The 27,978-nt window shown below is 38.2% G+C and overlaps 1 protein-coding gene across 1 annotated transcript; it reads right to left on the bottom strand.

Annotated features, from left to right (window-relative positions):
- Nucleotides 1-5,756: 5,756 nt before the first annotated feature.
- Nucleotides 5,757-27,639, bottom strand: LOC126251556 (biogenesis of lysosome-related organelles complex 1 subunit 1). The gene is made up of 4 exons (XM_049952073.1): nt 27,486-27,639; nt 27,294-27,366; nt 8,576-8,793; nt 5,757-5,884 (listed from the first exon to the last, which is right to left on the bottom strand). Exons 1-4 carry the CDS (start codon nt 27,544-27,546, stop codon nt 5,865-5,867), a joined length of 372 nt encoding a protein of 123 aa, XP_049808030.1. The 5' UTR covers nt 27,547-27,639; the 3' UTR covers nt 5,757-5,864.
- Between the last annotated feature and the right edge of the window lie 339 nt (nt 27,640-27,978).

A 27,978-nucleotide genomic window follows, 5' to 3' on the forward strand; every position in this document is an offset into this window, starting at 1 on the left:
CAAAATATCTCAGAAAAGTCACAAAAGTATGAAGAGAAAGTATCATCTTTCCATCACTTTATTATTCAACACTGAAAGGAAACCAGTGTGGAACTAAGCAAAGTAGCAAATTTGGACAAAACTCCTCTGACATTTGATGCACCAAGTAACGGAACTGTTGCCATGACAGATGCAAAAACTGTAACTATAAAAACAAGTGGACATGACAAAATGCACTACACTGATGTTCTTTCGTGTTGTGTTGATGTTGCTAAACCTAATCCAATGGTCATTTTCAATCACAATCAATGCCAAAACTTTCTGAAATTATGGAATAACGGAGTGTGGGAGAGAAGGAAAGGTGCTTTATTGAAGAAGAGTTCTCTTCTTGTGCTAGATCAGTTTAGTAGTCATCTGAAAAATTCTGTGAAGGAGAAACAGACAGGGAAATACAGAATTTGCAGTTATTCCTGATGGACTTACTTCACAACTGCAACCTCTTGACGTATCGATAAATAAACCATTGAAAGTATAATTATATGAGAGAGGATATTACAAATGGATGATGGATGAAACCCAACATGATTCATGATCAAGGGACCTTTTAAACGACCTTCAATCAAACAAGTGTGTCCGTGGATAAAAGAGTTTTGTTCTAGAGTGAGAGGAGGAGGTGGTGGTTCAGATTATTTTCAGGGACTTTGAAGGTCGTTTGGTTTTATAAACTAAGAATTTTCTTTAGCCTGACTTTGCAATCTAATAATAAAAATGGTAAAACTGCTTAAAAATTAAGGTGTGTCTTAAAGTCGGTAGTGTCTCACAGTCCATAAAATACAGTAATGACTGTAAAGCACACTCATGTTCAGAAAAACAGAACACCTGGAATGACTAAGAGATAAGACATTCATAATCACATGAAATTTACATTAGTATATTCTGCAGAAATCATTAGCATTTGGACCATGTCAGCCCGCAGGTTCAAGGTAAACATCAATATCGCGGCACAACACCATCTACAAGTAATATGTACCTGGGGCTCTCGATGTACCTATAAACCAAAGGTAATGGATCAGTGTGCCTTGAGCAGATGTGTGCACGAATGCACCACAAAATAAATGAGTTTGAAACAGGGCACATTATTGGCCTGAGAGAATGCGATGCACCCATCCGGGACTTTACTGCCCAAGTGGGACCAAGTGTCTCGACAATGCAATGCGTGTGCGTGTGTGTTCACAGAGACCATGGAACACAATGAGATGGGTCAAGTCCCCCCCCCCCCTCACCCCCCGCCGAGAAAACTGACACCTAATACCAATGACATTGCAGGACAGATCCGCAACCCCCTTGACTCTGGCGCAACACATCCTACACTACCAGAGGTGACAGTCTGTTGCCATTTATTACAGTGTGGGTTATGTATGTGTCATCCATTTCTCCATCTACCGTTTACAAATGTGCAGAAACGTGTCAATGGTGTATAGAACGACATCACTGGGGACAGGAATGGCATTAGATAGTGTTTTCGGATGAAACCAGGTTCTTTTGTTTGAAATTGATGGCCACATTTTGGCTGGCCACAGATGGGGGAGCAGCATCACAGTGACTGCATTCAAACAAGACACATATGCGACAAATCATGGCCTTATGGTGTGGGGTGCTATTGGGTACAATCACAAATCACAGTTGGTGCGTGTTCAAGGACTGTGACCAGTATGACTTATGTGAATGACATCCTGCGACCGTAGCCATACCTTTCTGCACAACACCCCAGCCACCTTTTCTCAGCAAGACAATCCACGGCAACATGTTACTGCAAGAACATGTGCCTTCTTGGTGTCACAGATGTCAGACTTTTGCCATGACCCACCAGATCACCAGAGTTGTTGCCAATTGAAAATGTGTGGGATGTGGTGGAACAGGTGCGGCAATGTGACCTAATGGCAACCACAACAGATGGAGTCTGGAACCAGGGGAATGCAGCACAGATGGCTATACAAGACACCATTTGCTCATTATACACCTCAATGTCATCACACATGGAACAAGTTATAACGGCCCATGGCACACACTGTGTCTACCAGGCAACAGGACACATGCCTGAGGTGACTGAAATGCTCATCATTTCTGCAGAACATATTAATGTACATGTCCTGTGAATATGAACATCCTATCTCTAGTTGTTCAAGGTGTTCTATTTTTTTTCTCTTAACATGAGTGTACAATTAACTACTTTTTGGAAGCCTGCAGAAATTTATAAATTGTGATCAAAAAGTAGTGGGAATTTTTGTTTTTCTTACAAGATCTTTATTTATTCATCATCATCATCATCAACATCAACTTTGTCCCCTTCAAAGTAATCCTACTCAGATATACTAGGTCTACAACTTTGCTTCCGCCATTTTTTTCTCGAAGTTTGGGGCTTTATTGTGAAAATCTTACAAAAAAATTGTGATTCATAGTATTGCCCATCGCTGGCCACTACATTCTCCCATCTTTCGGATAGCATATGAATCCTGTGGCAGAAGAACTGGGCATCTTTTGTGGGGATCCATGAATCGATTCAATTTTGCACTTGTTCATATGATCGGAAGTGCTGGTCAGCCAGACTGTATGCCACTGATCGAAAAAGGTGGTAGTCAGAGAGAGCAATGTATGGAAAATACGGCGAGAGGGATAGGACTTCTCATTTCAATGTTTCCATGTATATTTTGATGGGGTTTGCGACATTAGGGTCGAGCACTGACCTGCTGCAAAATTATCTTTACGTGTCTATCGCTGTATTGTGGCCATTTGTGTTTCAGTGCTGGGCTCAAGTGCTTCAACTGCTTTCGATAATGATGTCCTGGGACTGTCCTTATCTGTTTCAGTAGCTACAAAAATGTTCTGTCTTCCACCACCATGCTGTTTTTAGACATCAAAATCACCATTCTTAAGGCACTGAAAACATTCTCTGCATGCTCTTCCACTAATTGTTCCCTCACCATTGGTCTTACCCAGCATTTTAAGAGCCATAGCTGCAGATTTCTTCATTTTAAAGCAGAAAATTAAAACTTCCCACAAATGACAAGAAATGGGTACGTAAGTTCACGCACTTAATTGGGAATAACCTTATGATGCAATCACAAATCGACTAATATTTTTATGGCATTATGTTTACATATGCCCAAGCTTATTGTATTTCACCTATGACCAACCACCCGAACCCCACTTGCTGCTACTGCCGCCTACTGCAAAACGGTGGAAGCAAAGTTGTATACCTAATATTTGTGGCAGCACTTTTTACAATCTTGGAATTACTTCTGTAACTCACTTTTCTTTGTGGTATTCAGCTCCTTCGGTGATTCTGTTTTGATCTCTACAATGGTGGCAAAACGACGTCCTTCCATTGCTCTCTTCAGCCGCGGGAATAGAAAGTCGCAGTAATTTAAACTGAACTATTTAATCATGTCTACCAAATTCAGTGGCTGAGGCAACATAATGGTTTCACCTTTTGCCAAAAAATCATGAACGAACACTGAGGTGTGAGCTGGAGAACTATAGTGATGTGATTTCCATTAGTGGTTTTGCCACAATTCTGGTAGTTTTTTTCGGATTGCTTCAGGCAAATGGCCAATAATTTCCAGGTATTATTCCTTATTGACAGTATGACCATATAACAGGAACTGATGCAACATTCCACTGTAATCGAAGAAAACAGTGAGAAGAACCTTCACATGTGATTGATTAAACTTGTCGAATTTTTTTTTTCAGTCTTGGCTCTTCAGGCCATTTCCACTGGGCTGAGTGGACCTCGGTTTTGACATCATATCTTATACCCATGTTTTATCACCTGCTATAACTTCCTTTAAAAGTTCTGGATCACTGTTGACTTCATTCAGCAGTTCCTAAGTGTGTCTACTCAATGTTGTCTTTGGTCGAAATTCCACAATTTTGGAACAAACTTTGCTGCTACATGCTTCATGACCAAAACATTAAAAAACAATTGCTTGGAATGAGCCAAAGGATATGCTGACATCAGCATCTTTTCTTATGGTAATTCGGTGATTTTCCAGTACCATTTTTTCTACTTCTTCCACATTGTCATCAGAAACTGATGAACTACAGCATCCAGGGCAGTTGTCTTCAACATCTCCTCAAACCTCTTTGAAATGTCTGTACCACTCAAACTTCTGTATTACTCATAGTAGATTCGCCAAAAGCCACAATCAACGTTTCGAATGCATTGTTGCACTTTATTCCACTTTTCAAGCAAAATTGAATGCAAATTCTATGATCTATCTTTTTTGAAATTAAAAATTCACCGAGGACTCAAAAACATGTATACCCTTTTCAGCTGTCAACAATAAACTAACTATTCAAACACCTGAAAATGCAAACATACACGAGGAACATGTGTACCAACAAAATAAAAATAAATAAATTTAAAGTCAGATGCATAATGCCTGTGAAATTAACAAAATCCCATTACTTTTTGATCACACCTCATAGATCTTCACTAATTTCTCAGGCCTCTCCTAAATTACATCTTATTTTGACCAAACAAGCCTGCAGGTGGAGAAGATTCTCTTAATGGATATACTACTGGCAAGGCAAGAAAAGAGGCACTAATAAAATAGCTGTAAGAACGGATTAGTGTCTTGAATAAAGTAATCATAGTAATTTAAATTGAATTATTTAATTAGTAATAAAAACAATAAAACCCAATTTTACCCATGTTTTTCTCAACCCTGGGAGTGTGTCTTCCATGAGGTCTGTTCTGAAGAAACTGTGAGCATAATTTAAAAAAAAAAAAAAAAGTGGAGAGGAGAATATTTGGAGTAGGGTGTGGTTTAATAGTGAATAAGACATTTTGCAAAAGCCTAGAAATATATTCTAGTTCTGTATTCATTTCCATAACAACATTGTTAATGTCAGAAGAGATCCAAAAATTAAAATTACACATTATACAAACACACAAACAGGAGAAAGTATAGAAAAATTTGCTAGCGTATAACAGTTTCATTTTTTGCCTTCTTGTCTCAGTTCATGTTAAATGTTATTTCCTTACATTAGCTTCTTCTTTAGCAATTAATATCTACTATGGTAGCAACAAGACCCAATAACAACAGTTGAGTCACAGTTCAAACAATGATGAACTGGTCATTTTACAAGATTTTTGTTTCTGCCTTTTTTTAGTAGAAAGGTCGCCTAAGGATCAACATTTGAAAATAAGCAAATTTTTGAAGCACATCTCTCAACTTCCCCAGGCAAGCAAAATGAAAGGCCCAGCCTTTTCTTACTGGACTACAACATGCAGATGCCCATAAAATATTTTAACTGTTTTATTTTGAATGATGCACAGCTGCATAGAGTAGTAAGGTAAGCCTTGATTTACTGACAGTATAGTAAGCATTTAACATTGTGTTTTTCCCTGATTCTACAAATTTTAACATAATGGAAGATTACTTATAATAAAGCATGTTGTTATTTATTTATGTCAAATAAATGCAAGATGTACAGGAAGATGCTTTCAGATTATGTTGCACTTAGAAAAGTAGATATGTCATGTTTGCATATCAGTTTATTGGACTTAAGTCCACAACAAACAGCCAAGGCATAAAAAAAAAGCAAGTCAGGATGATACAAGAAATTGAAAACTGTGTTTTTGGTATAGCAAAGAAATTGATTAATTTTAGCTAGTTTTGCAGACTGCTTTTTTAAACAGAACAAAAATTGTGGAATGCATATTTTTTTTTAAAATGAGGTGTATCTCCAGTAACACTTCAGCAAATCTCATATATTTACAATGCAGTTTTTATTAGTATACATGTAATATGTAATGACACAAACTATTACACATAGACAAATTATTTACAATTTTGAATGTAGTGGAATATTTCCATCTTCTATGAGGACTCCTGGGAGACTGAAACAGAGGAGCAAGTGATTAATTGTATGAAACTATCATGAAAAGCAATATTTCCTATACAACAACAGGAAGTAATCAGCTACAGGAGAAAAAATCAGTTACTATTAACATTATGTTCCTATACAGCAACAGGAAGTGATCAGCTACATGAGAAAAAAATCAGTTATTATTAACATTATGGCTAGGAAACCAGAGAATTTACTTTGATCAGTTATGTGGCAAAATTGCTGGACAGTACTTACTTTCAGGTATATTTCTGAAAAGCTCAAAACTCCATGTTTATCTCATAATGTGTAGCTTCTGTTGCTCCTGAGACGATAAATATGTTTCTACTGTCATGATTCTGGTGATCAAAAGAGGTTTTGACTAGTTGCCTGCTGGAGCAATAGCCTGATTCATAAACAGAGGTTTGGGCTTCTATTCACAATGAATTGTATATATATGTACATTGTCAAGGGATCGGTAGCCCCACGCAATTCATGAAGAAAAAATCTGTCACTTCATTAAGCCCGATCTTTTGACTGGTGCCAACATGGAAGATCTGTTCTAAATCCTGAGCATGCTTCATTGTTATTTGTTAGATTTGTTGGCTACTACAGCAGAAATTGTTGATTTGATACATGGTGGGCATGTAAAGTTTCAGTCTGCTGTGGGAAAGTCTGGAATGGTATTTTATGTCACCTATTGACCAAATGAAGAAATTGTCTCAGAAAATAAGCATTGAGATTAACTGTAATGTGCTGAAGTGATATCAAAGTGAAAAGCTTTCACCAAGCTGAGAGCAAAAGCATTAATTTATTGTTTCTTATCAAATACAGAGCTTTCAGTTCATACTGATGGGTACCAGAAGTAAATAATGGGCTTTGGAATATAACATGATGATATGAACTAAGTTCATTTCTCATATTTTGGACAAACTTCAGATAATAATGTAGATATATGGTTTTTATTAAGAACTGCAATTGTACTGTTAATACCAACTGCTCATTAAAATTACTTTTTTTCCAATTAAGCTGTTCTAAAATGTGTCTTGTAGATGATGTTGAAAAGCTTTAATACAGCTTAGGAACTGCATCATGCAATACACAATTGCACTTATTTCTATTTTGACAATTGATTTCGGTCACAATGTGATTACCCTCAAGCTGTAAAAGATGTTAATATGCATTCCAAAATTACAATACTTAATCAAAATCTTGAAGTCAACCCTGACTAGAGTTGTTTTAGTCATGTTGTTAGTTTCCACTGTGATTAGTTATGTCACAAGTTATACCAAAATGGAGCATTTTGAGATTTTGATTAATTATTGCAATTGTGGAATGCAGTCACATATAACTGTTATGATTGTTGGATGATCAGACTGACCAAAATTGACTGTAAAAATAAAAATAATTACAGTTGCATATTACATGATGCAATTTCCTTCCATTTAGTAGTAACAAAATTGAAAATAGTGACTATGTTCACTCATTCCCCAAAGATAATATCCCATTTGCTGTCATTTTCCTAGACAATACCTTGTGTTGAATATAGTTTTGCTTTATGCACATCTGTTTTCTGCTAAAAAACAAGAATCAGTGATGAAATATACAACAAAATAAGTAGAAACAAATGCTGAAAAAAGTTAGAAGTTTCGAAACTCTGCATGATGTGTGTTGCTATAACCTAGTCACTTAAACAGAAAACTGTTTACTTGTTGTCCAGGCTGATTGGATATTACATATATCATTTCAGATAAGAAGAAAGATCAGACTGGGATGTAAAAGCAAATCCACGACATGAAGAGGTGATATATGGAGTGTGAAAAAATTATCCATGGACATGAATAAAGCAGAATGTACATTAAAAAACATATCCAAAGAGATACTCATAGTTTCTATTTGCAGCTGAGGGCTCCCAGAGATCGGTCATCATGAGGAAGCAGTTTTCAGTCTAAGTAGATACAACTGTGTCTGTACACATGCAAACATATCTGCACCTCAGTTTAATTGAATTGATTTCTATGTAGTCATGATCAACTACATTCATCTGCATGAAAAAAAGCAAGTTTGAGGACCCAGAGGCAGAGCATGCTGCCTGAGTAGCACAGGTAGGAACTGTTTCATCATCACATCCTTCACACTCACTGTCTTCCTAGCACTAATCCTTGTATTACAACTACATAAAATTGTGCTGCCCCCCCAAATCATCTCTATTACATTTTTCTACTCGCGACTTAGGCCAGATTTATAGGTGTGCAGACTCTAAACCACAATGTCTTCTCAGCAGTACTCTATTCTGTCCCTCTCCATTATCCTCCCTTGTATTCCCATGTATAACATGCACTCACTTGGGTTGAAACAATGTAGCTATGTGATCTGAAAAACAATGTAAATGTGAAAGCTGAGCTGCAATGTCGAGCTTTCGGATTATTTTCTTGTTGGGCACCACAAATTAATAAACTGAATGAAAATAACATTTGCACAAAAACAGTTCAAATTTCAATAAATGCTTTATTCCATGCACAAGTCTGTACTGAATAAAGCTTTTATTTTTCAACTGAATCCTTGTGTGGAAATATTTTTGCATTTTGTGCAACATCTTGTGTTTGTGTGTATCTATTGCTCAGTTCCTATTATTTACATTTGACATGAAAGTTGAGTGATTAGGACAAACACTCAAAATAAAATAACTAATCATAAAACCAACCTTTATATGTATATTCCAAAGCACTTGTAATGGTTCTCATGTCAGTTTCAATGCTTCTTGCCCAATTTTCTGCATCTCCTATTTCCTTCAGAGCACTACTAAAGCTCTCTACTAGGCTGACCCACTGTTGTGTTTGTTTAGCAAAATTAGTAGCACTGTGATGAAGCTGCTTTGCTTCAGCATCCAAACGCTTCTGATTTAGATATGCTTGAGCAACACTGAAACATGAAAATCAATCATCTGTTAAGCCACATTCCAAAGATTTTTTTCTACTGTATACCAAAATTCTGCTGTTTACATCCAACTCATTTCCATTAGTTTGGTAACATGTGTATTGTATGACTTATTTTGTCAAAACACACAACTCACAGTACTCAGTTGTCAATGAATTCATGTATAATGAAATGTAGAACCAAACTGATGCAGGCACTGTAGGATGAAATTATCCAGTTCTCAAAAAAAAAAAACAGGACACTTAAATGTCTTAATACTCCTGAATCACACCAGGGTTATGGCAGCTCTCTACCTTTAGATCTTTCTAGGTTCTCTTGAATATGAAACAGCTATCGTGCGTGTCCATTTGCCTTCCAACACTTAAATGGGTGCTATGATTTGAAGAACCACAATTACCTAAATTCAAGATGTGGTGGTTGTAGAGGAAACATTTTGGTCTTTATAGTTTATTCCAATAAATATAGGCATTTGGTCAGATTCCAATGCTGTCTCAATTTTCATGTTGTGCCAGAGGTCTGAAAGCTTGTAAAAGGAAATGACAGAGCAGTTACATTTCAGTTTTCTTTATAGATATCTTGTGATATTTGCTTCGAAATGAATATGAATCCTAAAACAAGGCAGAGTATATACATCTGGATCCTTCTAAATGCTGATATGATGTGGTTTCAACCAGACAGATATAAACTGGCAAAAAGTGTAGAGGTAACAGGAACAGTTTGGGAGGAGAGAGAGTTTTTTTCTTTCAAATTATAGATTGTCAACACAATTTAGCAGATTCTGTTATGAAAGGTAAAAACTGAGTAGTATAAGAGAGAGAGAGAGAGAGAGAGAGAGAGAGAGAGAAGAAAAAAAAGGAAAAAGAAAAAAAAAGAAAGAAAAAAACACCGGAAATGTGAAATAAGATCACAATAAATATTAATGGTGATGAAGCAAGGGAGTGAGGAAACTGACATATGAGTAAAAAGATTTGAAATGCAGAGCAGAGCAGGCAAAGCTACAGATGTGGCTGACAGGTGTGGATTACTTAAATGCAGCTGAAGCAGGAACAGGTAAAATGTTGAGGGTCACATACAACATCTAATAACACAATACATTTTTTGGAACAGAATCAACTAAAGTTTCAAGTACCGTCCTTCTGCTTTGATCTGTGATGTAACTGTCTCATGGTACATCATGCTGTTGCAGCGTATTTCAAATGGACTGTGTTTGCAGAGGGCATGTTGGGATATGTGGTGGCATACTCTAGTGTGGGATGTTCCCTTCTACATTTTTTTTGGGTACTGTTAATGATTCGCTGAACTTCTTGAGTGCTGTTTGTGAGACAAATATTGGAAGAGTTCACGACAATCTGTTGGTAAGTTATTTTGATGTTGGTAGTTATGGGCAATACATTCATTTTCTGGTTTGGAACTATTAGTGATGTGTGGTGCTTATGGTTGTAGATTTAATTTTGTGTTTCATTTTTTGTTAGTTTTGCACATGAACAAAAAAATTCATGAATGGGTCCCTGCATGCAACAATGAGGTGTGATATATGTTTCGTTAGTTGTAGAAGAAAGACTGAAAGAAATGTTAAAAAGTATTTAACCAATTAAGGAAGGTTGGTCTTGGGGAAATTCACATCACAATTGTGATGGCACAATGTGGTTATTTCTTTAACACACATAAAAATCTCTATCTATTTTATGATATTTCATAACCTTTAATGATTTACATATGCCATCACTCTTTCCCCCCCCCCCCCCCCTTGATGTATCAAGCCTTGGAGGTTATTGTACATCATCACTGAAAGTACTGACCATGAGAAATATTCTAAAGATGACTTCCCCCACAAAGACTAAGCTTTTACATGTTGGGGAGGAGGGAAGGGGTGGGGGGCGGCTCAGCAGTCAATGATTTGAATGACCAAAGCGGAACAGTCTACTTCTAAGAGCTGGTCACTACCGCATGGGTAGTAAAGGTGGAAAGGATGGACCTCAGTACAGAAGATACAGTGGAAGAGGCAAAGTACCAAGCAGAACAAAAATTCATATCGTATCTGACTTCCAACAAGTGACTACATGTGATTCTTCAGGCTTTCCCGGCGGATATGTCGCAAATAGTCTTCACGGGTTTGCCGCCGGATGACATTGTGCAAATCCCACAATATTTCTTCGGAGCAACTGTCCGACATCATCAGGTGGTTGAACCTCGTTGGTGGCTAGGTATGACTGACAAGATCCGCATGTCGACACCGCTGTATATAGATCACGCGCGTGAAGATTGCGCAGGCGCGGAAACCACGCATGCACAAAAATTTGCAGATAGATGGCGCCAGACTCAAACTCCCTCTGCCGGGACACGCAGAGTGGTCGTTCTGCACGTGTGCTGATGCTGTGTTTACTAACATGCTGTCAAAGTTACGACGGGTCTATTATCAAAAGCTCTTTGCTTTCTCGTCGTGATTTAACAGCAGCCAATGCAGGGTTCCAGGCTGTACTCAAATGAAATCCCGCATCCCTGTTGATAAGGTTATCAGCTGTACGGATATGTATTGCCTCCTTAATGATGCAATCCCAGAAAGAGGATGCTGGGGATAAAACTTCCGTCTTTTCATAAATCATGTGATGTCCTGTGTTCAGACAGTGTTCTGCAATTGCTGACTTCTCCAGTTGTCGTAGGCTTGTATGACGCTGATCTTCATCGCAACGTTCTTGTACTGTGCGCCATGTCTGACCTATATATGCCCCCCCACAATGACAAGGAATCTTGTACACACCATGTTTCCTCAGACCGAGATCATCATTAACCGAACCTTACAGGTTCCTCAGTTTTGCAGATGGTTGGAAAACACACTTGATGTCATATCTTTCGAGGACTCTTCCGATTCTTGACGACATGGCACCAAAGAAGGCCAAGGTGGTGGGTGTCTTTGTATCTTCATTCTGCTCCATAGATTGAACTCGCTTGGGCCTGAATGCATTACATATTTGTCTCTCAGAATAACCGTTTTGACGGAAGACTGTCTTCAAATGTTGCATCTCACTCAGCAGGCTTTCAGAGTCAGATACCACACGCGCTCTATGAACTAGCGTACGTAATGCACTACCGCATTGTGCTGGATGATGGCAGCTTGTGGCCTGCAAATACAGATCTGTATGCGTTGGCTTGCGGTATACGCTGTGTCCCAAGGTTCCATCTGCTTTCCTTCGTACTAAAACATCAAGAAAAGGTAGAGTGCCATCTTTTTCCACTTCCATAGTGAAGTTAATATTCGGATGGAGCGAATTTAAATGTTGAAGAAACGTAGGTAGAGTATCCAGTCCATGTGGCCACACCACAAACGTATCGTCAACATACCGCAGAAAACAAGAGGGTTTGAGAGTGGCTGACTGTAGTGCTTTATCTTCAAAGTCCTCCATAAAATAATTGGCCACCACAGGCGAAACAGGGTTCCCCATGGCGACACCGTCCACTTGTTCAAAATATTGGTCTTGAAATAAGAAGTATGTTGAAGTAAGCACATGTTTAAATAGTGCCACTATGTCCTCCTCAAACTTTTTACTAATGAGCTCTAAAGAGTCCTGCAAGGGCACCTTTGTAATTAAAGACACAACATCCAAACTTACTAAGAGATCTGATGATTGCAGTCTAAGAGTTTTCAAGCAACCTATGAAATCCTCTGAGTTGCGAATATGATGGTCGCACTTGCCTACGAGAGGTCCCAATAGTGACTTCAGATATTTGGCAACAAAATAAGTAGGTGCTCTAATGTTGCTCACGATAGGGCGCAGAGGCACCCCATTCTTATGGATCTTGGGTAGGCCATAGATTCTAGGAGGAACTGCAGCTTGTTGACGTAAACCCTTAGCGACTTGCGCTGGGATCGAGCTCTTCCTGATGAGTTCCAAAGTCTTCCTGTGGATCCTACCCGTCGGATCACATTTTAATTTACTGTATGCAGGATCGTCGAGCAGTTTGTGCACCATGCTGTTATATTCTGTGCGTGAGAGTTCTCGGAAGAGTCCTCGAAAGATATGACATCAAGTGTGTTTTCCGACCATCTGCAAAACTGAGGAACCTGTTAGGTTCGGTTAAGGATGATCTCGTCCTGAGGAAACGTGGTGTGTACAAGATTCCTTGTCATTGTGGGGGGGCATATATAGGTCAGACATGTCGCACAGTACAAGAATGTTGCGATTAACATCAGCGTCATACACGCCTACAACTGGAGAAGTCAGCAACTGCAGAACACTGTCTGAACACAGGACATCAAATGATTTATGAAAAGACGGAAGTTTTATCCCCAGCATCCTCTTTCTGGGATTGCGTCATTAAGGAGGCAATACATATCCGTACAGCTGATAACCTTATCAACAGTGATGCGGGATTTCATTTGAGTACAGCCTGGAACCCTGAATTGGCTGCTCTTAAATCATGATGAGAAAGCAAAGAGCTTTCGATAATAGACCCGTCATAACTTTGGAAGCATGTTAGTAAACACAGCATCAGCGCACACGCAGAACAGCCGCTCTGCGCCTCCCGGCAGAGGATGTTTGAATCTGGCGCCATCTATCTGCAAATTTTTGTGCATGCGTGGTTTCCGCACCTGCGCAATCTTCACGCGCGTGCTCTAAATACAGCGGCGTCGACATGCGGATCTTGTCAGTCGTACCTAGCCACCAGCGAAGTTCAACCAACTGATTATGTCGGACATTTGCTCCGAAGAAATATTGTGGGACTTGCACAACGTCATCCGGCGGCACACCCGTGAAGACTATTTGCAAGTGACTACATGATTAGCATCTGTCTACATGCTGAGATGGTGGCTGCAAAAATCAATAGCATCTGTTACCGAAGTGTTTGGCTACAAAAGGCATCCGTTCCCATCCTTGGTGGCCTGTTAAGACCATCTGGCAATTTGATTACAGATGTAACATCCAACAAAGGGGTTAACACTCCTTCCTAATTTACTTTCAACGAAGACATGATCATAAACACTGAATGCAAAAGTACTCCAGTGCTGGAAACAGTGATGCAACTAGGCCATCAAATTCTGGAGAACATAGATCATGTAAGAAAGAGTTGGAGCTTCCTAGAACATCTCACATAAGGTCTAAGAATAAACATCTGCTAGGCACACTGAACATCGACACTTCACTAAAGACTGGGAAACTTAAACAACTGATGGATGTATTAAACAGACACAACATACTCATACCAATATTTCCAGGAAACTGGATGTGGAGATGAGAATTCATCTGAATCAGAAGCCTACAGGATTTAAGAAGGGGAACTGGCCATAAGGAATAAACAGAAAGTCACTTGTGCTTGGAACGGAATCTAACAGAATCCATAACAAATTTTGCGTCCCTATCAGAGCAAATATCAATTCTCTCATTCTGATCAGCAAACAAGGGCTCTTTGGTCATAAATGCACACGTGCCTACCAACAATGACAATAGAAAAAAATCCAGAAAAGGTCAAATAGTTTTGGGAAAAACTAGAAAGTGGGCCATCAAAATATATCACAGCACCACATAAAAGTACTTCTTGGGGACTTCAATACATGGATTGGCAGAGAAGAAAAATATAAGGCATTAGTGGAAATTTTCCCAATAACAATGGATCAACAACTTCTGTAGACAGTTTGATTTAAAACCAATGTCAACCTCTTTCAGAAAATTACCATGGAGGAAGAAGACCTTGTCTTCTCCTAATACACCTTCAGGCTCATATCAATTGCATAATGTGGCATTAACCAAACAAATCAATACAAAAGTTATGGATGTATTGGTCAGAAGAAAATTACATATAGATTTGAACTGCTTTTTGACAGAAATCAAAGACAGCTTTCAACCTAAAAAAACCAAATCCAAAATTTAAAAAAGTCCATAGACTTGCAAAACTTTTCTCTCAGACATCATCATCATCATCATCATCTAAGACATTATGCCTTTCAGCGTTCAGTCTGGAGTGTAGTCCCCCTTATAAAATTCCTCCATGATCCCCTATTCGGTGCTAAGATTAGTGCCTCTTCTGATGTTAAGCCTATTACTTCAAAATCATTCTTAACCGAATTCAGGTACCTTCTCCTTGGTCTGCCCCGACTCCTCCTACCCTCTACTGCTGAACCCATGAGTCTCTTGGGTAACCTTGCTTCTCCCATGCGTGTAACATGACCCCACCATCTAAGCCTGTTCGCCCTGACTGCTGCATCTACAGAGTTCATTCCCAGTTTTTCTTTGATTTCTTCATTGTGGACACCCTCCTGGCATTGTTCCCATCTACTAGTACCTGCAATCATCCTAGCTACTTTCATATCCGTAACCTCAACCTTGTTGATAAGGTAACCTGAATCCACCCAGCTTTCGCTCTCATACAACAAAGTTGGTCGAAAGATTGAACGGTGCACGGATAACTTAGTCTTGGTATGACTTCTTTCTTGCAGAAGAGAGTAGATCGTAGCTGAGCGCTCACTGCATTAGCTTTGCTACACCTCGCTTCCAGTTCTTTCACTATGTTGCCATCCTGCGAGAATATGCATCCTAAGTACTTGAAACCATCCACCTGTTCTAGCTTTGTTCCTCCTATTTGGCACTCAATCTGTTTATATCTCTTTCCCACTGACATTACTTTCGTTTTGGAGATGCTAATCTTCATACCATAGTCCTTACATTTCTGATCTAGCTCTGAAATATTACTTTGCAAACTTTCAATCGAATCTGCCATCACAACTAAGTCATCGGCATATGCAAGACTGCTTATTTTGGGTTCATCTATCTTAATCTCAACCAGCCAGTCTATTGTTTTCAACATATGATCCATAAATAATATGAACAACAGTGGAGACAGGTTGCAGCCTTGTCTTACCCCTGAAACTACTCTGAACCATGAACTCAGTTTACCGTCAACTCTAACTGCTGCCTGACTATCCATGTAAAGACCTTTAATTGCTTGCAAAAGTTTGCCTCCTATTCCATAATTTCGTACAACAGACAATAACTTCCTCCTAGGAACCTGGTCATATGCCTTTTCTAGATCTATAAAGCATAGATACAGTTCCCTGTTCCACTCATAGCACTTCTCCATTATTTGCCGTAAGCTAAAGATCTGGTCCTGACAACCTCTAAGAGGCCTAAACCCACACTGATTTTCATCCAATTAGTCCTCAACTAATACTCGCACTTTCCTTTCAACAATACCTGAGAAGATTTTACCCACAATGCTGATTAAAGAAATACCTCTGTAGTTGTTACAATCTTTTCTGTTTCCATGTTTAAAGATTGGTGTGATTACTGCTTTTGTCCAGTCTGATGGAACCCGTCCCGACTCCAAGGCCATTTCAATTATCCTGTGTAGCCATTTAAGACCTGACATTCCACTGTATTTGTTGAGTTCCGACTTAATTTAATCCACCCCAGCCGCTTTATTGCACTGCAATCTATTGACCATTTTCTCCACTTCCTCAAATGTGATCCTATTTCCATCATCATTCCTATCCCATTGTACCTCGAAATCAGAAACATTACTGATCATATTTTCACCTACATTGAGCAACTCTTCAAAATATTCCCTCCATCTGGCCAAGCAATCCACAGGATTCACCAGCAGTTTTCCTGACAACTGTCCAAAATACTTGTCATTTCCTTCTTACCTCCCTTTCGAAGACTGCTAATTACATTCCAGAATGGTTTTCCAGCAGCTTGACCCAAAGTCTCCAACCTGTTTCCAAAGTCTTCCCACGATTTCTTCTTGGATGCTGCAATTATCTGTTTGGCTTTGTTTCTTTCTTCAACATAACTTTCTCTGTCTACCTGAGTTCTATTATGTAGCCATTTTTGATATGCCTTCTTTTTCCTTTTACAGGCTGCCTTGACTGTGTCATTTCACCAAGCTGTTTGCTTCATCCTACCTTTACACACTACTGTTCCAAGACATTCTTTAGCCACTTCTAGTACTGTGTCCCTGTACCTTGTCCATTCCTTTTCCAATGACTGTAATTGAGTACATTCAACTAACTGGTACCTTTCTGAGATCATTGTTATGTACTTGTGCCTGATTTCCTTATCCTGAAGTTTCTCCACTCTTATCCTCCTACATATGGACCTGACCTCCTGTACTTTCGGGCTCACAATCCCAATTTCACTGCAGATTAAATAATGATCAGTGTCATCAAAGAATCCCCTGAATACACGTGTGTCCCTCACAGCCTTCCTGAATTCCTGATATGTTATTATATAGTCAATGACAGATCTGGTTCCCCTGCCTTCCCAAGTATACCGGTGAATGTTCCTATGTTTAAAAAATGAGTTTGTGATTACTAATCCCATACTGGCAGAGAAATCCAAGAGTTGTTTCCCGTTCCTGTTGGCCTCCATATCCTCTCCAAATTTACCCATAACCTTTTCATAGCCTTCTGTTCGATTTCCAATCCTGGCATTAAAATCACCCATGAGCAGAACACTGTCCTTGTCCTTTACTCTAACAACTACAACAGGAATGAATTCATTAAAAAGCTTCACACAAAGGAAATGGGAAATTGGGATGAGAGCAGATATGCCACAGTGGAAACAGTGAAAGAACAAGAACAACAAGGAAACAGGATGGTGGAATAAGATATGTGATGAAGTGGCAGAGCACAGACTAACAGCTGCTAAAAGGAGAGAGACTGACACACATTCACTGAGATCAGAAGACAGACATAAAATAATATTCAAACAGAGGAGCTAAAATATAACAAAAATGACTATAAGTAACAGATACAAATTTCAGACAGAACAACACTACAGACTTCTACAAAGTCTTCAAAGAAGAAATATCAGGGTACAAGTCAGTGAGTGAGCCCACACTGCAACGATTCAACGGGCAAACTGATTCCAACAACAAATACAACAGTAAGTTACTAACAAAATACTTCAAAAATCTTATAAATTGTGAGGAACCAACACAGTGACTAATTTCCAAATAGCCTCAAATGGAAAACCCACCTTCACAACCACTGTCACTGTATCAGACTTAAAATACATTGTTCAGCTGAAAAACAACAGAGCACCATGTGACAATGGGATATCAGCTGAGATGGGGAAATTGGGAGGGAAGAAAGAAGATGAAAATATTTATGAGGTTATTAAAGATTTCTGGGGGAAAGGAAGAATACCCGATGACAGAAAACAAGCCATAATCCAACTGCTACATAAGAAGGGCGACAGAACAGACACCAATAATTATCAAGGCAAATCTTTACTTCCAGTCACCTACAAAATTATATCCAAAGCTCCACTGAATAAGAGAAAAGACCAAGCAGACCCCACAATTGATGAGTACCAAGCAGGGTTCAGAAAAATAGATTGTGTTCAGAACAAATTTTTAACTTGGAAACAATCCTCAGAATCAGAACAATGTGGAACCTTAACACAGTTGTCTTATTCATTGACTTAATAAATGCCTATGATAATGTAGTCGGGCACACAGTATTCCTAATACTGAAAGAAGCAGGTATCAACTAAACCAGCAGACAATTAATTGAACACACACACACACACACACACACACACACACACACACACACACACACACACACACACAGAGAGAGAGAGATAACTTTGAAAGTTAAATTCCTAGAAGTTTTTGAAACCCTCGGAATTAACACAGTTGTGTGGCAGGGTGATGGGCTCTCACCGATTTGCTTCAATTTGGTCTTATAAAAGATCAAGAGACAGTGGAATGAAGAGATACAAGAGAAAAACATCTAAGGAAAACAACAAAATCATAAGACAGTGGAATAAAGAACTACAAGAGAAAAATATCTAAGGAATCCATCTATGACAAGGAAGTTGAAGATCTGGGGTGACATGTGTCACTTTTGCTGCTGATATTGCAGTAATCTCTAAGGACAAAACAGGTGCAAAGATATTGAAAAAAAAAACTTCCCAAAATTGCAGCTAAACCAGATTACAAATATTGTATGACAAAATGAAACATCAAAAGAGGTGATAAATTTAACCATTTACAAGAGCAGACATAATAAAATGGATTAGACAACACCACAAGTAAAGGAAGATTGAAGAAAATGGAATTAGCATACAACTTTGTAGTGAAGAATACAAATGTTCGACTTCATATGTACATGATACGTAACCAACAGACGCTATAAGCTACACTGCTGTTTGTGTAAATTGCAACGTTGAGAAGGAATTACCCGAATGGCGCAACACTTGGTGGAAGTGGCAACGGGTGTGCAAGCAATACGTGATACATTTTGCAGCGAGATGGGGTACACGTACGCCGAGCACAGTCCTCTCATGACGGTCCAACAGGGTTGGTCTTGTGCCTAGTCTAGTTGGTGCAGAGCTGTCACACACGGTGGAAACAATACAGAGTGCCAGTAAGCCTTGTCGACGTCAATGGGAGCAGTATCGGCATGCGAGTGGGTCGTACCGTGCCATTTCAGCTCACACAGGGCACGCTGCTACGACAGTGATGAGTGTGTGGAAGCAGGGGATAGAGGAAGGTCGTATGCAGCGACGAGCGGAAACTGGACCACGGAACGTGACCACAGCACAGGATGACCGTCATCTTGTCCGCATGGCCATTACGGACCATACAGCGTCATCCACAGTGTTGGCTCATCACTGGAGCAATGCAACAGGTATGAACTTTTCTGCATCCATGGTTTGTCACCGTCTGCTGCAGTTTGGACTGGATGCATGCATGCCATTACCTTGGCGTCCTTTGTCCAGAAAACCTCAAGCTCCTCCAACTGCAATGGGCACGTGAACACCATCACTGTGGTGCTGAGTGGCAACGTGTAATCTTTTCGGATGAGTCCCACTTCAATATGTCCTACAGTGATGGCCGTATACGTGTCCAGCGGTACTGTGATGAGCACAACCTGGAGGGCTGCATTGTGGAGCGGCATAGTGGACACGCACCAGGTGTGAAGGTTTGGGCTGCCATCGGTTACAACAACAGATCTCGCCTCGTGTACGTATTGCGGGCACTCTGAACAGCAACCTGTACCTAACGGAGGTCGTGGAGCCTGACATACTCCTCCTGCTTCAGGCATCTCCACAGGTCACATTTCAACAGGACAATGCCTGGCCACATATTGCCAGGAATGTACAGGCCTTCTTCAAAGAGCGACGGGTACCATTGCTTCCCTGGCCAGCACATTCGCCAGACATGTCGCCCATCGAACGTGTCTGGGGTTGGTTGTCGGCACCTGGTGTGTCACGGTCCTCCAGTAACTGGTGTCACAGACTTGTGGGCTCGGATACAAATTGCATCGAGGGAAATCCCTCAGAAACATATTCAGAACCTTATTGATTCAATGCCACGGCGAATAGCAGCTCTAATTCCAGCGCATAGTGCCCACACGATATACTGAATAGTAGGACTCAAGGGACATATAAAGATCTGAAATGGTAATGATTTGTTACTTTTCATGTACCTAACCTGTGGTGTTGAATTAACTGAATTCATGCGTTTCCTTCTTGGTGTTGCAATTTCCACAAACGATAGTGTATTTTGCTCTCTAACAATGTGTGCACAATCCTGATACAATTACCTTGAGGTATTCCTTCTAAGAGAGTCTAAAAGTAACTGCAGAAACCTTTAACAGGAAAGTAGCAGTTATTATTCAACAATAACTTGAAGTTACACAATGACCCAACAAATACCTCTGATCACTTCCCCTAACACAACAGAAGTGAGAACAAGAAGTGGAAGACCTCACTTCCCAAACTTTCGTTTTTAGACTGAATAGCTACAGATTTTCCTAGAAACTTTTTCTACACACGGTCTGTGGATTACAGCTACCATTTGTTCTCTTGTGCTTAACATTAAATTGGTTGCTTGACCATCTCAGAAAAATTTTATATTTGCTGGGTGAATTCCCCAATGTTTAGTAATCACAAAAATATTTTTTTAAAAAGATTATTGTTTATTATTTTGAAATGGCGGCCATATTTGTTCCAGGCCACATGCGTTTTTTCGTATTTGCAAGATTCTACATTTTTTACAACTATTCAGAAGTGGATTGTCCTAAGCCTTTCAGATAAAATACATTTAGTTCAACACACTCTGGTCAAGCAACCAATTATTTTTTTCTTGGACCACTTTGTATGGATTGACCCTTTTATGTATGAACCACAGCTTTAGCTCTAACTTTTTTTTTTTAATTGTATTTTTTTGTTGCAAGTGAAATAAATGGTGCTGATTATTTATGTACACCATAGGTACACATTACTGAAAATACAAACAAAGCAGAAGGATTATTTTTTCCTGTGTATTCTTTACTCTATCATCTTTAAAGCAGACTATTGAAAAGATGGTGCTGTCGTAAATTGTGGTACAAAAAAAAAAATTGTAAGCATGATTATCAAAAATTTTGGAAATGAATTTACAGTTTTTCTACAAAAATAAGGATTTTATTTCCAAATTTAACTCACAAGAGAAGTCTACTGTTTAGTTTAGCATGTTTTAAGGCAGTGTACAAAATTTCAGCTCGCTGTCTTTAATAGTTTTTAACCCAAGTGTACCAGAACATGAAATAATTTAACTTTTTGGAAGTTCAAGATAAAGGTAAAAACTTCCAATTGAATCTCAAAGTTGAAATTCATACTGAAGTTTGATATCACAAAAGTCTATTAACTGTGAAATTTTCAGATTTTTATCTGGTGTCCAACAAAGATATTGCAGGTCACAAAATGGAAAAATTTAAAAAATTCGTTTTTTAAAATAATGTATATTTTAAACTGTAAGCTGCTCACCACTGATACTCCATAAAAAGTAACTATACTATACAGTGTAATAGTAGAAAAAATATTAAAGCTGAGAAATTAATCTTTCTTTGGAAAACAACTGTTCAAAAATTGAGTTTTTATAATTTGTGGCGGACAGCTTTAAACTATGAAAAATATATTAAAGAATACATTCAGCTAAGTGATAATAATTTTAATCTGTAGCCCAGCGTGTGTTGAACTAAACACATTTTTTTCCTTGATGCAATAATTTACCAACAGCCGTATGTATTGTAAAAATTTATTTTATTTTATGAACTTCTATGTGCTACCTGTTTTGGCATTATACTGATGCCATCTTCAGGCCCCTGTACAATGCGTAGAAGAAATATACTATTATAAAAAAATATTGAACATATGTTAACAATTGACAGGTATCATGTTAACTATTTAAGTGGCTCAAAAAGCCATATTGTATATCACTAAAACAATATGTAACATTAGGGCACATATGATTCTGCCAATGTCATACTGTTCTTAATAGTTTTCACTGTTTTACTCAAATATAACATGATGTATGAACATATGTATATGCTTTTATTCATAAAACCACACCACACAGTTCTAATAGGCCATGCAACACATCAAATATACTGCATACAATTGTATGTCCAGTGGAAGAATTTTTTTAAATATAATAAATAACTAATATAGATGACAATAAAATAAATTAAAATACAAGAAAATGTGACAACCATGTCAGAATACATAAGTTACATATGTGTGGTCTAGGACGTATTATGTGTGGTACGACAAACAGCTGCCCCAATGTTAACGATAGAAAGCATAAAAGAGTTTGTCTTAAAACGTAATTGCATTCATGAAGTAAACCAATGCAGTCATACTATAAAATCATCAAACACCTGGCCATCATAGGCACTTCATTAGGACCCTTATGTAGGACAACCCCACATTGTGCTGAGTGGATTAATGCAATGCCAGTAGTGCCTCATATAGTCGTGGTTACAAAGAAGATTCTCAATCTCCGTCTATCAAAAATGTCTATCTCCCTACATATAAGTCCTATAAAATTATGTAGAATTATACCAAGTGGAATCGATAGAATAAAAAGAAAAAGAAGAAAAAGAGAAATATAGGAGGCCACTTATATGTCTGAACATAAATCTCAAAATGAAATGTATACCATCCCTAAGACTAAGGGTATCACCTATAACCATTGATGAAGGTTTCTCGGGTCTCCAGCCGGGTGGTAGCATTGACATCTCGCGACGTTTCGGGAAGTGTCATACTACCCATCTTCTGGCGAAGATGAGTAGTATGACACTTCCTGAAACGTCGCTAGATATCAACGCTACCACCTAGCTGGAGACCCGAGAAACCTTCATCAATAGTTTAAGCCGGGAAAGCCTAGAGTCACATATACCTATAACCATGTTGAATCATTCTCAGGTTGCATTAAGGCCAAGTGTAGTAGTGTATGAGATGATTATCCAGATCTTAAGTACATCACCCAGTGTCCTCATATTCTGTCTAATGACCTTAATGAGTCAGAAACTATCTGCATGGGTAAAAATGTCATGGTACCTAAAAACTGGTCAAAATATTTGACTAGCTAAAATCAAATAATAATGGATATATACTTATTAGCTAAGTGTCACGGTATGCGATGTTGCATCAAGTATAAAATTGGTTAAGTGGCAACTTAAGAGTGCAGTGATAGGTGAACAGTACAGTAATCCGAAAGGGTTAGAAAATAATGTTGGACACATTTGCAAGTTATCGCAGTGGACAACTTCCACTAGAGGGGTATATTGGGCAATAGGGTTTCGCAATATTTGCATTTCGTCTGTCAACCTCTTCCTACATGAATCGTAGTAAATATGTACACTAACTTTTAATATCATGGCAACGCCGATGTAGATATAAGTGACAGGATGGACAAAATAATTTTAGTAGTTTAGACTAAGGTGTAGGTAGCCTTCGATACCTAAGATAAGGGGTTGTTATCCGCAGTTCACATATTTTCGTTTTGACTCGTATATGGTGAGTGTTTGTGCTTGGTTCACATCAGGTCTGTATTATTCGAACTTAATAGAATCACTGCGTCCCCATCGAATCACTTGGCCTCCGATACATTTGAAGCCATTGAGTTTTTACACCTATTTGGTAACATTAAATATATTTTAGACTTACTTCTGATAACATTTCCCACTTAGGTATCTGCATAATCTTACTACAGTTTAGTTGTAAGGGGGTTTTACCACAGTGAGTATGTGGATAGCTGGTACTTAGGATGGATGAACAGATTTACAGACACAGCATTGTAGGTGTTACCCTGTCAAGATTTAAAGATATCGGTACACATAAATAGGCAGTGACATATATATTTTTAACTTTAGTCTAGGTCATCAGTACTGTACCAGCAAAATTAATTATATTCTCACAGATATTGTTAGGTCAATGTTGCCATACATCTTCAAATGAGATACTTACAAAACTTGTGTACTGATGATCATGGGGATCATAGAATAATACTTGGGAATTTTGAGTACTATACTTAGATGCTATTTTGATATTTGCCAATATAAGGCACTTATGGTCAATACTACATTTTTTCTCTTCCAATGGAAGTTGTCCACTGCCATAACTTGCAAATGTGTCCAACATTATTTTCTAACCCTTTTGGATTACTGTACTATTCACTTATTGATGCACTCTTAAGTTGCCACTTAACCAATTTTATAGTTGATGCAACATCGCATTCCGTGACACTTAGCTAGTAAGTATATGTCCATTATTATTTGATTTTAGCTAGTCAAATATTTTGACCAGTTTTTAGGTACCATGACATTTTGACCTATGCAGATAGTTTCCGACTCATTAAGGTCATTAGACAGAATATGATGACACTGGATACTGTACTTAAGATCTGGATAATCATCTCATACGCTACTACACCTGGCCTTAATGGTTATAGGTGATACCCTTAGTCTTAGGGAAGGTATACATTTCATTTTGAGATTTATGTTCAGACATATAAGTGGCCTCCTATATTTCTCTTTTTCTTCTTTTCCTTTTTATTCTATCAATTCCACTTGGTATAATTCTGCATAATTTTATAGAACTTATATGTAGGGAGATAGACATTTTTGATAGACAGAGATTGAGAATCTTCTTTGTAACCACGACTATATGAGGCACTACTGGCGTTGCATTAATCCACTCAGCACAATGTGGGGTTGTCCTACATAAGGGTCCTAATGAAGTGCCTATGATGGCCAGGTGTTTGATGATTTTATAGTATGACTGCATTGGTTTACTTCGTGAATGCAATTACGTTTTAAGACAAACTCTCTTACGCTCTTTATTGTTAATATTGCGACAGCTGTTTGTTGTACCACACACAATACGACCTAGACCACACATATGTAACTTATGTATTCTGACATGGTTGTCACATTTTCTTGTATTTTAATTTATTTTATTGTCATCTATATTAGTTAATTATTATATTTAAAAAAATCTTCCACTGTTCCACTGGACATATGATTGTATGCAGTACATTTGATGTGTTGCATGGCCTATTAGAACTGTGTGGTATGGTTTTATGAATAATAGCGTATACATATGTTCATACATCATGTTACATTCGAGTAAAACAGTGAAAACTATTAACAACAGTATGACATTGGCAGAAGCATATGTGCCCTAATGTTACATATTGTTTTAGTGATATACAATATGGCTTTTTGAGCCACTTAAATAGTCAACATGATACCTGTCAATTGTTAACATATGTTCAATATTTTTTAGAATAGTACATTTCTTCCACTCATTGTACAGGGGCCTGAAGATGGCATCAGTATATTGCCAAAACTGGTAGCACATAGTTCATAAAATAAAATAAATTTTTACAATACATGCAGCTGTTGGTAAATTATTGCATCAAGAACTTCATGCCAGCCGTCGTCCCACAATCCATAATGGATCAATGAAGATTAAATGCATTTTATCTGAAATGCTAAGGACAATCCACTATGAATAATTGTAAAAAATGTAGACGCCAGCAATTACGAAAAAACACATGCAGCCTGGAACAAATATGGCCACCATATCAAAATAATAAACAACAATTTTTGTGACTACTAAACATTGGGGCATTCACCCAGCAAATATAAAATTTTTCTGAGATGGTCAAGAAACCATTGCTGCACCACTTGGTATGGGTTGACCCAAAAATGTTCCCAAAAGATGCCTTAAGCGATGGTAAGCATTATATGGGCTTACATATCTTATTCTATGAGTTACACTGTTTAGAAAACTGAATCTTTTTCAAGGTTTCCCCTGGGATTCACAGACCAGTGCCCGTAACAAGCAAGAAGTACAATTCTACTTTAGTATCTTACAGTTGCATGTTACAATTACAGTAAACTTGCACTTCTTAGAAGGTAGTGTTTGAAGTGTCATCTTCCAAGGTAACTGCAGTAGGCCTAATGTACTCATTTCAATACTGAATACAGAGTGATTCAGATAATTTCATAATTGTTGACAGGCTCTTAAAAATCTCAACTCCTGTTCTTCAATAATGTTAAAGAAGCAATGTACATGACACTTTTAAGGTGACTCTATACACAAAAATCTGTAAGATGCAGATAAGGTAATTTTGCAAGACTAATGTAGCGGTCAGTCCTGAACTATGCATCACTGAGTGTATCAGTGCATTATATGTCATCTCATAACAACTGAATAAGCTGGTGCTTTGCCCTGCATGTATAGGACACTATAACACTGTTCCAAGGGGGCATCCACGACATTCCTTTTCATTAAAAGCAACTGTACTGTGTTATCCAATAACACTCCTCAATCACCATTACATTTCTTAACAGGAAAATGTTTACCAAGTATTAAGTCCATTGCAGCTGGTATCCACAACTTTGTAATTATCTTATGTTCCATTTGTGGATACATGCTTACTGAAATGTTTTTGTTTCTGTAATTCAACTGTGACAGCTTGTGCCACTAATTATGATATGACTATGCACAGTCTATAATTATACAACATTATGAAGTGTATTATGTACCACAAAACTGATCAACAGTAATAGAAGTAAGAAGATAAGTGCTGCACATCTCATCAATCAAGATGTCATCAGAGGAGGATAGAACAAGCATGAGGCCCTTTTCAAATGAACAGTTCTGTCATAGTCAACATGTGGAAACCACAGAGAAACTGAATACAAATAGCAAGATGATGATTTCCAATCAGCTGTTTCCACATGTGTTTCAGTACTTTAACCACTGGGCCATCTTGATTTGTATCTACAATAGTATGTATACCACAAAGCACTTCTTCCATATTTATTTTTTAATGAAGCCATTCTCTCGCATTCTTATTATGATTAACTCTGCGGTGATCATTATGAGAACTGACAGCATGCATCATTAAATGGCCAGGAATGAAACAGTGACTGTACATTGCAGTTTCTTAGTGTTTAACTTAATGCGGTACTCACAAATTTGTGTCAGCAGTCAAACTGCTGAAACTTCGAAGCATCTGCTTCAATACCTGCTTAATGAAGTGTAGAAAACTATCCCTGAACAACAATTTGTTAAACTTTGTTTTAGACTAAAAGTGTGGTTCCGCTAAAATGCGTATTAAGTGGTGTGTTATACAAGAAAGAGACATTTGTGAGAGGGTGCTGTAAATTATTATTGTCCATTTCAATTCGAAATTATACATACCCTACGTTTAAATGGTCAACTAAAGCCTCTGTCAAATTGGTTGCCGCAGCAACAGCTTCTCTTCTTTTCTGTTCTGGTGTGAAAAAAAATAAACAATTACTTGTGGGTATTTCCGGCAAGATGCAAGTTGATATTGTAAACTTCTACAGTACGTTAAAATAAAGCACTGATTTCCGACGTTCATGCATTTACCCTGCGCTTCCTTTCGAGCAGTTTGTTTGGCTTGGTGTTCCTTAACTAAGGTAGACAACATTTTAAAGACCTTTTTCGAATAGTACACAATTTTTTCTGTGCTTTTATCGTTATAGTCGAAGTTATTCTCGATTACTAAATCCGTATGATCTTCGCGATTGTATCGATCTTTCGACTACAGTAAGTCTTTGACCCCGAAGTGTCCAGCGTGCGTCTATATTCAAACCACAGTCTTTGTTAGACTGTGATTCAAAGTAGATGTCGGAAAATAAAATATTTGAAGCTCAAGTTTTCGTCAATTTTTGCGAAATATGTTTTTTGCTTGCAATGCGGACACGTTTCTAGGGTATAGTAACTGGAAATGATAACATGCAACCTTCATAGCGCTACGATTTTAATTACTTAACATAAGTTTCATTCCATGCACGTCCACTCCAGAATAAACGATTTTTATTTTTAGATAATTAATTCTGAAGTAGACTTATCATTATAA

Source organism: Schistocerca nitens, chromosome 4, assembly GCF_023898315.1.
Source record: "Schistocerca nitens isolate TAMUIC-IGC-003100 chromosome 4, iqSchNite1.1, whole genome shotgun sequence".
Taxonomy (NCBI): Eukaryota; Metazoa; Arthropoda; class Insecta; order Orthoptera; family Acrididae; genus Schistocerca; species Schistocerca nitens.

Excerpts from the sequence above, each read along its gene's own strand:
- LOC126251556 (XM_049952073.1), bottom strand. The coding sequence starts at position 27,546 with ATGTTGTCTACCTTAGTTAAGGAACACCAAGCCAAACAAACTGCTCGA. Across the intron at positions 27,367-27,485 it reads TGCTCGAAAGGAAGCGCAGG|AACAGAAAAGAAGAGAAGCT; the intron begins GTAAATGCATGA and ends TTTTCACACCAG. Across the intron at positions 5,885-8,575 it reads TTTGGAATATACATATAAAG|TCTCCCAGGAGTCCTCATAG; the intron begins GTTGGTTTTATG and ends CCTCTGTTTCAG.